Source organism: Mauremys reevesii, linkage group 5, assembly GCF_016161935.1.
Source record: "Mauremys reevesii isolate NIE-2019 linkage group 5, ASM1616193v1, whole genome shotgun sequence".
NCBI classification, from domain to species: domain Eukaryota; kingdom Metazoa; phylum Chordata; order Testudines; family Geoemydidae; genus Mauremys; species Mauremys reevesii.
The window spans coordinates 133973303-133989910 of NC_052627.1; the positions used below are offsets into that span (position 1 = coordinate 133973303).

The following is a 16608-nucleotide window of genomic DNA, read 5'->3' on the forward strand; positions in this document are numbered from 1 at the left end:
TCCCAAGCCTCGTGACTTCTGTGGAAGATCTGATCCCATTTTTCCAAAGCATTCACCGAGCCAAAGTAAAATCATTTAGCGCAGTATCCCCGGAATCCGAGCTGAACGGTGCTGCGCTACATATTTCCTGAAATTAACGATGAAACTCAGGTTGTCACATGGAAACTTGGTATCTGTCCATCGCCATGGGCAACTGGTTGGGAGACAGACGTGTCCACAGCACGGGAGACAGATCCTGTAAATAAGATGAGCCTGAGATTAATGGAGTTCTCAAACAATTGCTTTAATGAAATGGGGGGTCGAGAGAGAGAGGGCAGCTCACATCAGCGGAGCGGCTTTTCGGTGAAAGGTTCTTATGGCGATTTAACAAGCTAGAATTCCCAGGGCGTCCCTTGGTTAAACAAGTGCAGCGCAGATGAAGGCAGGAGAAAGCAGTGAAGGCTGATGAATGGGAGCCTTGGGCTTCGAGTCTGTGTAGATCCAGGATGGAATTTGGTGCCTTGGGTGTTTTCACCTCACCCCTCGCTCTCTGGCCGGCTGGAAGTTGTGAGCTGGGAGCAGAGCCCAGGTGGAAGTGCTGGCACGTTTGGAAAGACATGGCCCCGGCTGCACCTTCCACTGGTACCTGCTCACTGGACTGACACAGGAGGGTTGTCACTCCGGTCAGCCCTGGTCAAACAAAGCCAGCACAATGGCTGGCCCATTTCCAGTTGCAGAATCGTCCTTGCTGGCACTGGCGTGGGCCCTGGAGAGGGCTCGGTGGGATTCGCCGAGCCTTGGTGTGCTGGGTGGTGCTGGCGCCAGCAGTTAGAACGGTCCTTTTCTGGCTTAGAAAGGGAGCACATCTGAACTGGAGTCACCAAGAGGGAATAAACATGGAGCCGGGTGTTTTTCCAGAACCTCAGGGACTTTCTTAGAAATGGTGGGTTGTCAGCAGTGTCTGACTTTGCAGGCTCTTGGGAAATACATCTAAGGCAGGGGTAGGCAATTAGTTTTTGTCACGGTCCAAAGTCCTTGGTCAAGGTCCAGGTTCCAGAGAAAATAATTAAAAAATAACAATGATGATGATAATAATAAGGAAATAAAAAAGATTTTGGAGTCCGTTCAGCTGTGTCTGGCAGTTCTGATTTGGCTGCAGTCTGTCTATTGACTGCCCCTCATGTAAGGAAACTTCAACTGGATGAGTCGCCCTGGCTAAACTCCTGAAGTCCTGGCCTCTGGGCAGGGCCGGCTCCAGGGGTTTTGCCGCCCCAAGCAGCAAAAAAAAAAAAAAGCATAGATTGCGATCTGCGGCAATTCAGCGGGAGGTCCTTCACTCTGAGCGGGAGTGAGGGACCATCTGCTGAATTGCCGCCAAATAGGTGGACCTGCTGCCCCTCTCCGGAGTGGCCGCCCCAAGCACCTGCTTGCTAAGCTGGTGCCTGGAGCCGGCCCTGCCTCTGGGTAACACCTGGGGTGGATTGTCCGAGGCTTTGGTCGTCTCAAAATCCTGGTCAGGAGTATGGAGGGGACATCCCAGGATACAGAGGGATCAAGGACAAACCTTCATTCACAATGTGTCCTGAGTGCCTTCGACTAACGGCACAGTGGTAAAAACCCTCTCCACCCTCGCATCCACCATGGAGCTAATGCGGTTCCATGGGCCGGGGAAGCGGAGGTTCCATTGTGCTGGCTTTGTTCCCAAGAGCCTGCCACTGGCCTCCCATCCTTGGGCTCTGTGACTCCTGAACAACCTGGAACCGGAGACCAGGGGGGTGGTCGTGCCGGAGGAAGGCCAGGCTGGTGCAAAGCTGTTGCTCTGTGGCCACAGTGCCGGTTCTAGCATCCCACCAGGTTACTGAGCCGGGGTGCTGGGGCCAGGATCGGGAGCTTGCAGCGGAACTGGGCAGCACGCTAAAGACTTGCATGAGTTCCTGGGGGAATCGTCCGGCCACCCTTTGTCCCTGTGGGTACAGCTTGTGCCCCCCTGCCCTATACTCACAGAGGCAGCTGTACCTGAGCAAGGCTTTGCCACAGGAGATATTCCACTTACTTCCATCCGTCTTCCCTGGGTACCATAGTCCATGGGGTCCCATATCCCTGGCTCTGGATATCTCCGCTCTAGAACAGGTACCTTATCCACTGCTCAGCCATCTGGGTTCTGCCTGCTGAGGTTGTCCTTCATGCACCGGGTGGTGCGTCTGGCCCAGCGCCTCAAGGCGACAGACGCTGCATTGAAGAAGCAAATCTCTTGTGACTCCGTGTAAGGTGGGAAGGGAGCTGTTGATGTGTGAGTGCTCCCCCATCAGTGACGAGGTGGGCCTGGGGTTGGTTAACGTAGGGTCACCTTCCCATCTGGGGGAGGGCTGAGGAAGGGAACGGATTGTTCTTGGCTGCTGTTTGGGTCTAGCTCCAGCGTATTATTGTCTATAATAAACAACCGAGCCAGTGCTGTTAACACCCTGTAAAGGCTCCACAATGGGTTAGGATGAAAAAGTGGCTCCTTGTAATTTTTCTCTTTATTGTGAATCATAAAAGACAGCTCACCAGGCTGGGTGTTCGGAGGGGGAGTCCCCCCTCCCCTCCCCTTAATGGTGTTAAGTTGAGACGTGCTCAAGCCACAGACTATGGCTGTGGATCTGGGACTCTCTGAAGTCTGGGGGAATTCGGATCTGGGGGATAGTCTAGGCCTGTGCCTTTGCTGTCGTCTGTGGCTTGTTTGTGTGCCTGTGTTTTGTTTCTAATATTGGAGACGTTCCCGAATTGCGGGTTGGGTTTACATTAGGTGCTGTGCAGTGGGTGCCTCTGGAGGATATTCAACAGGCTCGGAGTAGAAAGGATGGGTCTGTGGTTAAGGCACCAGACTGGAACATACAAGGTCTGGGTCCAAATCCTGCCTTTGCCAGATGAATGTCCTGACTTGATCAGAACCCCAAGTCCATCCTGTCCACTAGTCTGGCTCTGATAGGGGCCAGAACCAGATCCCTCAGAGGAAGGTGTCAGAACCCCACAGTGGCAGATGTGGGATAATCTGCTCCCCACATAAGGCCTCATCCTGATCTCTAATAGCTAGAGATTGGCTTAAATCCAGAAGCATGAGGTCTAATATCCCTTCCAAAATGGTTAGTGTTAATTATAACAAGAATATCCAGAGTTGTTATCCATATAAATGTCCCGTCCCTTTGTGAATCTGGTTAAATTCTTGACCTCCGTTACTCCTTGTGGCAATGAGTTCCGCAGCCTAATTACACATTATGTTTGATCGGTTTTGAATGTGACCTTTTATTGTATTGTATTTGACTGTTCCCTTGTTCATGTCAGACAGGGAGAACAGAAGCTCCTGATCTCCCTTCTCTGGACTATTGTATAGACTCTTCTCATGTCCCCATCTTATTTGTTTCAAAGTAACAAATCCCAGTGTTTTCGATCTCTCCTCACAAGAGGGTTTCCTCAAGCCCTTGAGTCTTCTTGTCACCCCTCTCCGAATGCCCTCTAGTTCTCCAAAACCCTGCTATGACCTTGGCCAGTTCCTTGAATCTCTTTGTGCCTCAGTTCCCCATCTGTAAAGTGGGGATCATGATGTTTCCTTTCTCCCACCCTTTTCCAGTCTGACCTGTTTAGGTTGTGAAGCCCTCAGGGCAGGGAGCGTCTCTTACTCTGTGCCTGTAGCACAACGGGGCACTGATCTCAGCTGAGGTCTCTAGATACTACAGTGGATGAGCGGGTTACCCTTCCTGAGCTGAGCGGCTAACCAAAAATGTGAGGTCTAGTAGGTTGCTGCGGCTGGATGTAGAAACGGATGGTATTTTCTCGCAGTCTTGGTTATTTACAAGGAATGGCCGAAGTCCTGCTTCTCCAAATGCACGAGGACCCAGAAAAACCCAGGGGACAGCTTCTTTGCTGATGGCCCCAAGCCTCGTTAGCCAGCACCAGACCTAGAACTTTCCTCGAGGCTCCCCCAGGGTCACACCATGCATACATATTGCTACTCGGCTTTCTTACTGCCGCTGTCTCTCTCTCGGGCCAGGCCTATGATACAGAGACTGTAGCAGCATAACTAGGACATCACCCCATAGCTTAGACACAACCTACTGTGATGGGTGGGGTTTTCCATCAATGTGGGAGCTCCCCTGCACCACGGGAGTGTAGCTGGGTGGATGGAAGCGTCTGCACCAGCACACGTCTAGGTTGAATAGCTGCAGCACTCAGGGGTGTGGATTGTTCACCCCCCGGAGCACCTACATTTAAGCACAGACCAGGCCTCAGTTTTGTGTGTTCTGCTTTCCCGTATGCGGGCACACAACACTCAACAAAACCCCTCCAGGGTGGGTTCACGGCCCCTTTTGTCGTAGGCAGGGGGCCGGTGATTGACGTATCTGGCAGTGCTGTTAACTGGGTGTCACCGCACCCTTCGGTCTCCCAGAGCTTTGTGAGCCACGCGATCACCAGTACCTCTCGGCACGAGGAGCCCCGGCAGTGACGGGGCGTGCGGCGCCGGGTCCCCGCTCGTTGCTCTGTGGATGCTCTGTGGGGTGGGGGACAAGGCAAAGCCATGTGCCTGAGGGACAGCAGCTGGGAGTGCAGCTTCCGAAGACCTGGCCTCTGGCACAAGGCAGAAAGCCTGGAGCTCTGCTGCGGCAGCTTCGTTGGCGTCTGTGGCGCGATGCCAATGTGCCCAGGCATTCCCACAATATTTGCCACGCTGCGGGGACCCTCGGCCCAGTTCTCAACCCCATCCCAGAGCTCTTGTCCCGGGTGGGCAAATCCTCTCAGTCTGTGGCTGAGGTGGGGCAAGGCCAGGCACCCACACTGTAGTCTCCCCTTCACCCCTGCCGTGTTGCATCCATTTGGCGCACTCCTCCAGCGGAGCTGGGCTGTTGGGAAGACATAAGCAGGGGCTCCCAGGAGCTGGCCACTGCTATCTGGCAGATCCCCCAGGAGCCGTATGGATTGTGGGGGATCAGTGGCTTCTGGGGGAGGAGAACCCATGCCTGTTCCAAGGGGGACAAATCCAGCTTCCCCCCCTTCCTCCCTGGAATGATTTGGATGCCGCTGAAACTCCCAATCCTCAGGTATTTTCGCCGTTGGTTTTGACCACCACATCACCCAAGAGCCATGGCTGGGATAGAGATGGGTTCAATCCCTTCGTTCAACACTCCCCCCACAAACTTAGATACCGGGGTGATGGGCACCTGAGAAAACCCCTAAAATAAGAGGGGGCAGCACTAAGGGGGAGCCTGCCACTTTCACCGTGGTGTTTCCTGACTTTGAATGCTCACCCATGCAGCCTTAGCATTCTCTTAATGGAGTTTTTTCATGGAATTTCCTAGTGTAGTCAGATGTTTGGCTGTGTGTATTCTCTCTTTGTGCCATCCCAGCTCTGTGCAGGTAGCAGACCTCGATTGAACTGCCCAATGACCACAAGAGCCGTTAAGGAATGAAGGCAAATGGCCAGGTTTATTGTTGATTGAGCATGGTGCTAGTAACTTGCAAATTCTGCCGGACCACTAATACATGGATGCCCCTAACAATGGACCAGTTCAGTGAACGGCAGGACTTTCTGTTCCCCCCTAGGCCAGGCAAAGACACTCCCTCTGAGATACCTCTTTATACATCGATACAAACAAGTTACGTATTGCCCCTCTGACATGGCTAGGTGCCACCCTCTGACATTGTTAACCACCACCCATTACCTTGTACATGTTGGTTTGATCAAAACATCTCCATCCATCAGACTGTCATCCTGCCCTTATCTTTAAGATAGGTCAGAGTGTTCCTGTTCTCTTTGGGGCATGTGTTGGTATCGAGATGTTCTGGGACCACCCTTCTGGAATGTGTTTGCGGGGGTGCTCTGTGCCTAGCACTACTTAGGAATGTGTATTTCTGCAAGGTCAGCCCCTGTGATCAGGGCCTGCCTCTTGCTCACAAGCTGACTTTGCTTTATATCGGCAAAGCTTTGACCACTACGTTAGTTCAGGCATCAAGCCTCTGATACAAGGGTTTATGTTTCAAGCTATCTTCCTAGGTTTACAACAACAAAAACCAAAACCAACTCCACATTCTGCAATTTCATGCTCTCTGGCTGGACACCATCTTTCACATCCAGCAAGCTCTGTAGTGGGGAGCCCCTCTTTTTGTAATCCTTACCAGCTGCCCTGCTCCTCATCTCACAATATTTGCACTGCCTGGGCAGGTGAATATGCTCCGAGTAGCTTTACTCAGTAGCACGTTTTATGGGCGTGGTGAGCAGACTCTGTCTAGAAAACAGACTGGTCATAACTCCCTCCAATCAAACCCAGCGTTCACCAGGATGCTCAGCCCGTTCTCAGGGATGGTGATTTCCTGCCAAAATTTCTATCTTGTACCCTGCCCCGGAGGTTGGACAGCATTACAACCGGTCAAAAATTTCAGTGTGAAAGGTAACATTTTCCAAAATTTAGGCCTGGGCATAGGTAACACCTGGTCCTAAGGAATCCCAAAGGTTAAGATGGAAATGCCTGTGCAACCTTAATTCCAGCAGTCGCTGTCACACCCTCTATGATTAACCTCTGAAATTCCCTGCTGCAGAATCGTATTGAAGGAAATAGCTTAGGCAGAGGGGCAGTAGGTCATCCACTCCCAGGTTGTGTCACCACTGTGTAGGGTCTGAAATCTTCTGTTAGGGAAGAGCAAGCACAGAAGAGAGACCCACGTGGATCTTAGTACCGGAAAATCACGTAACGGCATCCCCATTAGGCAGAGTCCCCGTCCCTACTAAGCAGCAATCGAATATCATTGCTTCCCCGAGAGGTGTCTCAATGAGATGGATTTCCCTAGTTAAGCCTGTGCCAGCCAAACTGAGTAGCATGTAATCCAGCAAGGTTATATGGACACAGAAACAAAGTAGTGCTCTGCCTTGCTTCCTTTTGTAGCGTACCTGCACCTGTTGTACCCACGTTTCTCCAGCCTGGGGCTGGTTAGAGAATCTGTAGCCAGCTCTCTGACGACGCCCCTCTCTGCAGTGCTAAGCACGCCTCCGCTGCAGCAGAGAATCTGGCCGTTTCTCCTTCACACCCTGTCCTAAACTCTTATGTATGACAGAGGCTGTGCTCCACCCCAGATGAGGCTTCATTTCCTTGGAGGGCAGAGTGATTTCTGGTCAGTTTGCAAAGTGCTTTGGCTTTTCTTTTCGAGAAGCAAGGGGCTCTGGAAATATGCATTGATGGATACTGCTTCGTCTTAAGAGGCTGGCTGCTTCTTGAAGGTGTGAGACCTTCCAGATGGCTCAGAGTCAACAGCAACATTGGTGGCTGTGCAAGCTGAGTGTAATCAGCCTGTGTCAAGCCTCTGATGATCATGGGAGGGGTCAAGAAGGAATCCCCCTCTAAATACAGCATTGTACAAGGGGGGAGAATGTGAAACTCGCACTTCGCAACAAAGGATGCACAAAGGCCAGAAGGACCCATTGTGATCCTCTACTCTGAGCTCTGACAGGCCAGAGAATCCCAGACCAGGACTGACTTCGGCTTGCTCCGGGGCTGGAGCAAACACAAGAAAAAAATGGTGGGCGCTCAGCACCCACCAGCCACCCTCCCCTGTTCGGCAGCAGGTGGGAACTGCTGAGGAGAGGGGGCGGAGTGAGGGCAGGAAGAGGAGGAGTGAGGGTGGGGCCTTGGGGGAAGGGGGGGCCTCATGCGGAGCACCCACCTGGAAAGAAGAAAGTTGGCGCCTATGTGAGAGAGCAGACTGGGAATTTTTCGATGAACCGTATTGTGCCAAAAATGCCAATTCATCAAAACCAACACTCTCCGTGACACAGGGTCTCGTTAACGAATCTCCCGACTCACGAAGATATAGGGGGGGGGGAAGTTTCAGAAGCGGTGAAACACGCCCCTGCTTTAACGGTTTTGAAACAAAAAGTTGTGGGGGTTTTGACTCAAACTGGCTTTTTGTTTTGAGATGTTAGTGAATTTGGAGGTCAAAATCAAAATGAAACATTTCCATAGGAGCCGACTCAGTGGGTGCTCCGGGGCTCCCTGAAAAAAACAGATGGTGCACAGCACCTGCAGGGCCGGATTAATGTTTTGTGGGCTCCGGCGCCTGGACGTGACCCCCCCCCTGCCCTGCCCTGAGGCCCTGCCTCTGCTCGGCCTCTTGCCCCCTAAGACCCTGCCCACCACTCACACAGGGGAAGGGGGTGGAGAGGATCACACACACACACACCCCGGCAAAAACAAAAGCCGGCACCTCTGCCATTGACCCTGAATCCAATTTTTTGTTGGCTTGCAAAAAATTTTGAGATTTTTACTTTTTGTCCCAACTCAAGGTGGGAAAATTTGTCAATATTATGGAATATCTCAAAAAAATGTTGTGAGATGAGTAAACCCTGCCCTGCCCAGTTCTGCGAATGGACTTGTGCGTTGGTCCTCTGCACAGGGATGAGCTCCAACAGGCAAGTGTTATAGCTGGAGAAGGAGAAAATCTCCTTCTTCTGAAGCATCAGATATTGGCCGCTGCTGGAGGCCGGCTAAAAGACATAAAAGAACCATGGTCTAATGCAAAACCGTCATGAGGAGAACTGTTCTTTCTGGCATGGAAACCTAATCTGCAGCCTGATCCTGCTTCCATTTTAGTCAATGGGAGTTTTGCCGCTGACTCAAGTTGGAGTGGGGATTACTCTGCAAGAGTCAGTTCTAAAGAGCTCAACCTGGAATGAGATCACAGGGAAACTTCTTGGATTCCAGTGGGGTTGCATGACTAGAAAGGTACTTCTCAAAATGCCAACGTAGATTGGGCAACCCTCAATGGCAGGCGGCCCCAATGACTTCAGTGGATAACTCGCTACAGGTGATAGGTAGGTCAGGGCAATGTGCTCCAGTCCTTGAACCTGAACAATACCCAAAGCCTGGGAATTTGAGTCCTGTCCTCAGCAAGCTCCTGAGAACATCTGCTGCGTACGTCACTATACCCCTGACTGTGCATGAGTTATGAGCTTCTTTTAATGCCTGGCCTAGGGGTCTGGCTCTTGCTTGGTCCTGGGTTTGAGTCCTGGGGAAAGCCCTAGCAGCAGAAACGACAGTGATTATAGCTCAGACAGGAATCTCTGGGGGAGGTTTTGAGGCCTGCGTGATGCAGACGGTCAGACTAGATGATGACAATGGTCCTTTCGGGCCTTCATGCAGCCCCTGACTCCCAGATTCCCTCCAGCCCAGTGGGTGGACGATGAAGCGCACAGAGAGGAGAGACGCGAGTTGTGTGTTAGATGCACAATGAGAGCGGCCCTCTGTTTGTGCTGGCTCCCTGTCAGGGCCTATCCGTTGTCCCCTGAGATTTCCACGTCATGCCCATGCACATTGTTTTCTGCTAGTCAGAATGGTTTAACGCTTTCCCGGGCCCTGCAGGATGAGTGCTGCTTGGGCAAATCAACCTGCTTCTTCTGAACACACAAACACACACCCCAAAGCAAGCCCGGCTCCTGCTCTGCCATTGACCATTTTTTTTTTTTTTTTTTAAATTTTTTTTTTTTTTATTTTTTTTTTTCCCAACAAATTGTCAAAAAATTCAAATATAATATGGAATGATGGCATAATATATACCATCATAATATGGCAATGCTATGCTGCTATGTACATCCAAACTACAACAGTCTCTAAGGAAAGGGAAAAATGACACAAATCAGACATTAGGAAAACAAATATACAAAAAACCTGTGGGAAAACACTTACTCCAACCTCCACACACAATAGCAGATGTTAGTGGCCCATAACACAAAAAAAAAAAAAAACTTTAGGACCAGAAAGAAAGAGAGCTGCTGCTTTCATGCAAAATTAAATTTTTCACCACCAGCTTAAAACAAAAACAAAGAGACTGTGAATGGCCAGCAAGAACAGTTCAGTTTCTCCTCCCTTGGCTTTCTCAGCTGCTGGAACAATCCCCCCCTCTCCTGATTGATCTAACCTCGTTAGCTTAGCTAGCTTGCTTGCTTTTGCTTATATACACACCTGTCCCTGGAAATTTCCACTGCTTGCATCCGAAGAAGTGGGTATTCACCCACGAAAGCTCATGCTGCAAAACTTCTGTTAGTCTATAAGGTGCCACAGGATTCTTTGCTGCTTCTGCTTCTTCTGTGCGTTTCAGCCCTCACCTCTAATAACAAGCCTGCCCACAGACGCAGCCGGTACAGTCTCTGGCTGTTTTCTGGGGCTGAAGGTGGTGTGGGAGCATATGAGACGGCTGGCTTGTGCTCACGTCAAACTGGGGCGTGGCGCTGACCCTTGCAGCAGGGGACTCGAAGACCCATGGAGACCAAGTTCTCCAGACTCCTAGAGGTGTTCCCACCACGTCAGGGTGAGGGGCTATGTGTGTGCACACAGGGAGTTGGCATTGTCACTGCCCATGTTATACCAGAAATGGAGGATTCTGGTCTCCAGGGCTATCGCTCCAGGGCTTTTCAGGAGGGCTACCATTCATTCCAGCATATGACATTCTTCCCCATTATACTATAATGCCCGTGTGCACAAATACAGCTTCTTTGTGTGTCAGGGTGTTAGCCACTGAAGGAGAAGACGAAGGTACAGGAGAAGCAGCATAATAGCATAGGCTAAATAAGTAACCAAGGGTCCCCCATTTCTAAAGAGGTAAATGTAACAATTACTGCTAGGCAGCGTTTGCCTCACTTACCTTGTCAGTTGGGGCCTGCGGCTGATGCAAGGATGGGCTGAGACAGATGAGCAAACAGCAGGAATAAATGGTCAGTGTTCACCATGGGCGTTGGGTATTTTGTCATCTTGCACTTAGCTAAAGGATCAGACGGCTCAGAAGAATAAATATGGCTTGTGTGCACCCAATGGAAGGGGAAAGGGAGACGGGCAATTGCAAAGTGCCATGTGGGGAAATCAAGCACAGGGAAATTTCAGCTGGAGAGCAGGAAGCTGGATACAGTGGCTCTGATGTCTATCAGGTAGTGGAATGGTCCCCCGGTGGGAGTGATGAAAGTCCCATTTGTTTGGGATACTTGCAGCTGGACTGGGTGAAGGTGCACAGGAGACGGTACCACAGAGTAGAATTGCAGGGGACGGTCCTGCTGAAGGGGATGGACTAGGTGATCCAAGAGGTCATTCCCATCACTAATTTCAAGGCTGCCGTCACAAAGAAAATCCCTCCGGTGCCCAGAATAAGAAGCGGCACGGGAGAAGCCAAGCTGAATAACGAATGCATTTTCCAGTGCCGGCGCGTGATCAGTTCTGACTGTTCCGGATAGCTATCTACACCGAGGCTTCCCTACCGTTAGTTAACAAGGATCGGGGTGGGGGGGGTCTGGTATGTTTGCCCAAGGCAGATGTCAATTTCACACTTGATTAAATTCCCTTCCTTTCCTGCCTCATCCGAAAGGGAAGAAGCATTTAGTTTGGTAAATAATGTTTTCCTTACAGATCCTCAGCAGGGGTGGTAACAGTTGCCTCATTATGCTCAGGAAATCGTGTTTTTCCCACACATACAGCTCTGCCAATGCCCCTCAATCCAAACCCAGAGCCCCTTGTTATCCCAGCCCTGGGCTCCCCACCCAAAACTCTGCCAATGCCCCTTCCTCCTGATCTGCCCCACGCAGCTCTTCCAATGTCCCTCGCTCCAGACTCTCTGCTATTCCAGCCCCTATGTTCCCCACACAACCTACTCTATCAATACACCTCAATCTTGGCCCACAACAGCTGTACCACCTTGTGTGCGGGTGTTGTGCTGAGGGACAGAGATTACTGTATGAAAGCCCTTCTCTTGGGCCCTCCATTGCAGATTGCCAGAGATTTCCATTTGTTGGTGCCTGGTGGTCGTCCCTGGATCACCTTGGGTCAAATTCACCCTTGGCGTTGAATCTGGTGGAGCCAGAGCCCACCCTGAGACAGCACCCCCCACCCCCGGGAACTGTTGTCACAGGCTTTCCATCTTTCTCTTCTCCACCATTTGTTCCTCCTCTGAGTCTCATGTGCATAGGAGCGTGATGTTGGCCTCATGGGTTCTAGCAACTACATCTGACCCTGCTGTCTTTGCCTTCTATAAGTGGCATCGCAGCCACCTGATGGGGCAGGCGCAAGGGAGGGGTTTGATGCCCCCGGGCGGGGAGCAAGCGTTTGGCTGGCTGAACTCGAGGGCAGAAGGGGCTACTGCGGTCAGCTAGTCTGACCTCCTGCATGCCAGAGAACAATTCCCAGTTTGACTAGAGCAGATCTTCTGGAAAACCATCTCAGGCGAACGTTCACAGACAGAGTGGGGCTTAAAAACCTCCAGCCTGGGGTGGAGAGGGCTGCCCCTTTACACACTATGGGCAAAGCCACCCAGGATCGGAGCTGGGGAAGGAGAGAGATCCCGAGGCAGGGGAATAGGAAGGACAGGTGTTTGCGGGGGGGGGGGGAGGGGAGAGCTAAGGGGTCCTGGGGGAAGGGAAGGGAACAAGAAGTGGTAGCTGTGGGGGTGAAGGAAAGGGGTTGTGGGGGGAGTGATTGGGGGGAGGGAAGGGGAAAGCACTGCCCATGAACTGCTGACGTTGTTTTTCTCTTTCAGTGCCGGCGTCGCCCGATGGTGCACCAGCCTCCCTCAGGCTCACCACCCGCCCGCTCGCCACGTCTGCCTCTCGGCCCTTAACTGGAAATGCCCTTAAGGAGCCAGCACCCCGCCCCACGGTGCCCTCTTCCCCCCAGCGCCGGCACCCCTCCCTGTGCCCCCGCCGCCCCCTGGCCTGCACCATGACAGGGGCCCTGCTTCCGTCCTGTGGAGGGGTGCGTGGCAGGCGGAGCGGCTCTGGCTGAGGGATGGCCTCTCTGGACCTGCCTTACCGCTGTCCACGCTGCGGGGAACACAAGCGTTTCCGGAGCCTCTCCTCGCTGCGGGCCCACCTGGAGTACAACCACACCTATGAGACCCTCTATATCCTCTCCAAGACCAACAGCATCTGCGATGCCACCATCTTCCCCTTGGCATCCGATGCCACCCTGCTGACCCCGGCCGCCCGCAGGGACATCTTCGAGAGCACCTCCTTCCAGAGCAAGGAGCAGCGCTTTGCCTGCGACCTCATCTCGGCCGACGAGCTGGAGCCTGTCTCCTCCTCTGCGTCCCGCTACGTGCACGAGATCGAGATCCCGCTGACCGAGATCTTCACCCGCAAGGCCATGAGCTCGGCCACCACCCCTCCTGCTGCTGCCGCCGCCGCCGCTGCCGCCGCGGTGGACGCCGCCTATGAGGAAGGCCTGACCCGCTTGAAGATCCGGGCCTTCGAGAAGCTGGAGGTGGACAAGCGGCTGGAGAAGCTGACGGAAGAGGTGGAGCAGAAGATCGCCTCGCAGGTGGGCCGGCTGCAGGTGGAGCTGGACCGGAAGAGCTCGGAGCTGGAGAAGGCCAAGCAGGAGAGCGTGAGGCTGAGCCGGGAGAAGCAGGAGCTGGAGGACCGGGCGACAGAGCTCTCCCGCCAGGTCGACGTCAGCGTGGAGATGCTGGCTTCCCTCAAGCAGGACCTGGTGCAGAAGGAGCAGGAGCTGACCCGCAAACAACAGTGAGTTTCTGCCCCATCTTCCTTGCAGGGGGAGGTGTGTGTGTGCTCCCGTGCACACACTAACGTGCTTCCGTGTGTTCTCGTGTTTCCGCAGCAGTGCACATGTCTCTGTACTCACGTGTGATTCTGTGTGTGTATGTTTCCACTCTCGGGGGGGGGGGAGGTGATTGTCACAGAAATACAGGCCAGCTCCTCAGCTGCTGTCCATCAGCACCGCCCTATTGACAATAAGCCATGCCCTCGAGGAATGTAGGACGTGCCGTACCAGACCTTCTGGATCTAGATTGGCTTTACCAAGCATAATGCTGTCGTACCCCTTCCAGACTGTTAGCACGAACTGTTAGAAATGGGGCTACTTTGTTAGCCATATAAATGTCCATTCCTCGTTTTATGCCCGTTTAAACCCACTGAGGCGCCGATGCTCGGACATTAGAGATGCAAAGGACCGAAGAGACTGTCCAACCCATACCTCGCAGCCAGTGCAGGGTTGGTCCATTACGGGAGGTTTTCTAGTGTTCAGTCCACTCGAGTTTTAAAATGTCCCAAGCAATGTGGCTTCCACTCTTTTGAGGCTATTTCACAGCTTGATCCATCTCCCTGACAAGCAGGACTTCCGTGATTGAAGCCTTCCTATTTTCCTCCCATAACTCCAGTCATTAGCCCTCGCATCTGCTTCCCCTTCTGGGTGTTTCGAGTCTTGCAAGTCCTGGGCTATCTGGTCCCCTGCCCGGAATCATTAGCCACATTAGATCTGTTTCCTCTCTTCCCTTTAGTCAGTCCTTCCAGCCTCATGATGGTTTTTGTTACGCTTCTCTGAACTCTTCTCCTCTCCCCACCCCCCCGGTTTGGGCACCATGATGCCCGCCATGCAATACAATATTCCAGAGGTGGTCACAGCGCCCCCTGCAGTGAAAGAGTATTCCCTCTAGAGCAGGAGTCGGCAGCCTTTCAGAAGTGCTGTGCCCAGTCTTCATATATTCACTCTAAGGTTTCGCGTGCCAGTCATACATTTTAACGCTTTTAGAAGGTCTCTTTCTATAAGTCTATAATATATAACTAAACTATTGTTTGTATGTAAAGTAAATAAGGTTTGTAAAATGTATAAGAAGCTTCATTTAAAATTAAATTAAAATGCAGAGCCCCCCGGACTGGTGGCCAGGACCCAGGCAGTGTGAGTGCCACTGAAAATCAGCTTGTGTGTCGCCTTCGGCACACGTGCCATCATAGGTTACCTACCCCTGCTCCAGAGCTAGTTGGGAAATGTGTTTTATTTCTTGTGAATAATGTAGAAGAAAATGAAATCCGGAGGGATACATACCAGGGAGAGAGAAGAGTCATTTCAGCTAAAGGAGAGTGGTGGGCACAGGACCAAATGGGAATTAATTGGCCATGAGTAGGTTAAGGCTGGAAATTAGAAAAGTGTTTCTAGCCATCCGAGGAGGCAGTTCTGGAACAGACTCCCAATAGGAGCAGGCAGTGGGGGGAACCTAATGAGGGTTAAGATGGAGCTTGGTAAGTTTCTGAACGGGATGATGTGACAGGGTTGCCTGGGAAAACATGGACTGGACTTAATGGCCCAGGAGACCCCTTCCAGTCCTACATTTTTCTGAAACATATTCGGTGGCACCGAAACGTCGGTGGAAAAACAGTGGGCGTTTCAGAGAAAAACGGACAGCTCAAAAAGCCAAACCTGATTTGCTTTTGCTTTTCAGTTGTCCGAATCGGAAACGTTTGCCGTGAAAACCTGAAAAAACATTGCTGATGCTAGACATTTTCCTGCGCTATGTCCATTTCTTCCGAAAGGCAGTTTTCATTGAAATACAAATGCTGGCAAAAGGTTTCCAACGAGCTGTCATGACATCCCTGTGCTGAAATGAGATGTCTCTGTGCATAGAGCCAAGGGAGCCCACCATTTGTGTTGATGTTGCCATTGCTGTACTGCATCACAAACTCAGGTCTGTTCTGCTTTCCCCTTCCCACCTGAAGGCTGCTTCAGCATAGCTGCTTTCCAGATTTCACCCTCCTAACAAAGATCTGTCCTTTGGATTATTTCCCCAGAGATGTCTTCCCTTGTATTTTCTGTCCATGTCTCCAGCTTCCCCAGGGGCCAGATCTCAGCTGGTGTAAGTCAAAGTAACTTCATTGACTTCAGAGGAGCTACACTGATTTACACAAGCTGAGGACTTAACCTGGTAGGTCCTTTTGTGTTAGGTCTTTGTCCTTACGGATGTCACAATGCCTCTTATTTAGGATCCTCTGTGGATTTAACTAATGTGACATCTACTCTCCCTTCCACATCATTAATGGAGATGTCAAATAAGATGGGACATCAGCCACTACTCCTACCCTACTCTCACATCCCGCCCTTCATCTGCTACACTGCCATATATCATTACCCTTTGTTTATGGCCTTCCAGCCAATTTTCCATCCATGCAACAGAGTTCAGATCCCTGCCAGCTTAAATTAATTTTTCAAGGAAGATTTCCCAAGCCAAGATATAAAATGTTTGACTAAAATCCCAGTACGTTACATCGGCTGCATTCCCAACCTCTGATAAATTTATAATCCTATAAAAAAAAGCGCCAATCAAGGTTGTTGGGCTTGATTTATTCCTTGTAACCTCTCAGTGCTGCTTATGGCTCGCCGGTCTGTTTATCCTGCATACTCGGGATCTGTTTTTACTGTGGTTATTTGTTCAATCGTTTCACTAAGGATAAACGTGGACAGATGAGGCAGTAATCATCAAGGTCCCTCTTCCTCCACTGTTTGAATATCAACGCTACGTTTGATTTTCCCATCTTCTGGTCCCAGTCACCCAGGATTTCCCCCCAGTAATTGTCAGCAGTGCAGTGAGCTCCTCAGCTACTTCCCCGAGATGCATGGCAGCTGGGCCAGAAGTTACTGTATGGGCCCATGTTCCAAATATTTCCTGACCTGATTCTTCCCAGTATTCTTCCCAATTGCTCCTACTTCTTTTTGGGGACGACGCATTTACAAAAAGGGCTCGAAACCTTCGCCAGTTTCAGGTCATTAATTTCAACCTCCTCCTCCTTTCTGAGTGGCTCTGGGTTCTCCCCAGCCCTTGTTTCTCCCTGACATGGTTGTGAAT

At 51.5% G+C, this 16608-nt stretch overlaps 1 protein-coding gene across 1 annotated transcript in view; it reads left to right on the forward strand.

Annotated features, from left to right (window-relative positions):
- The first annotated feature begins 12551 nt into the window (after nucleotides 1-12551).
- The window catches only part of FBXO41 (F-box protein 41), a 31029-nt gene continuing 26972 nt past the window's right edge, over nucleotides 12552-16608 (forward strand). Inside the window, exon 1 of the mRNA XM_039541631.1 lies at nucleotides 12552-13498. Coding sequence (XP_039397565.1) covers nucleotides 12762-13498 — 737 coding nt within the window. The 5' untranslated portion in view covers nucleotides 12552-12761. The remainder of the gene's footprint in view (nucleotides 13499-16608) is intronic.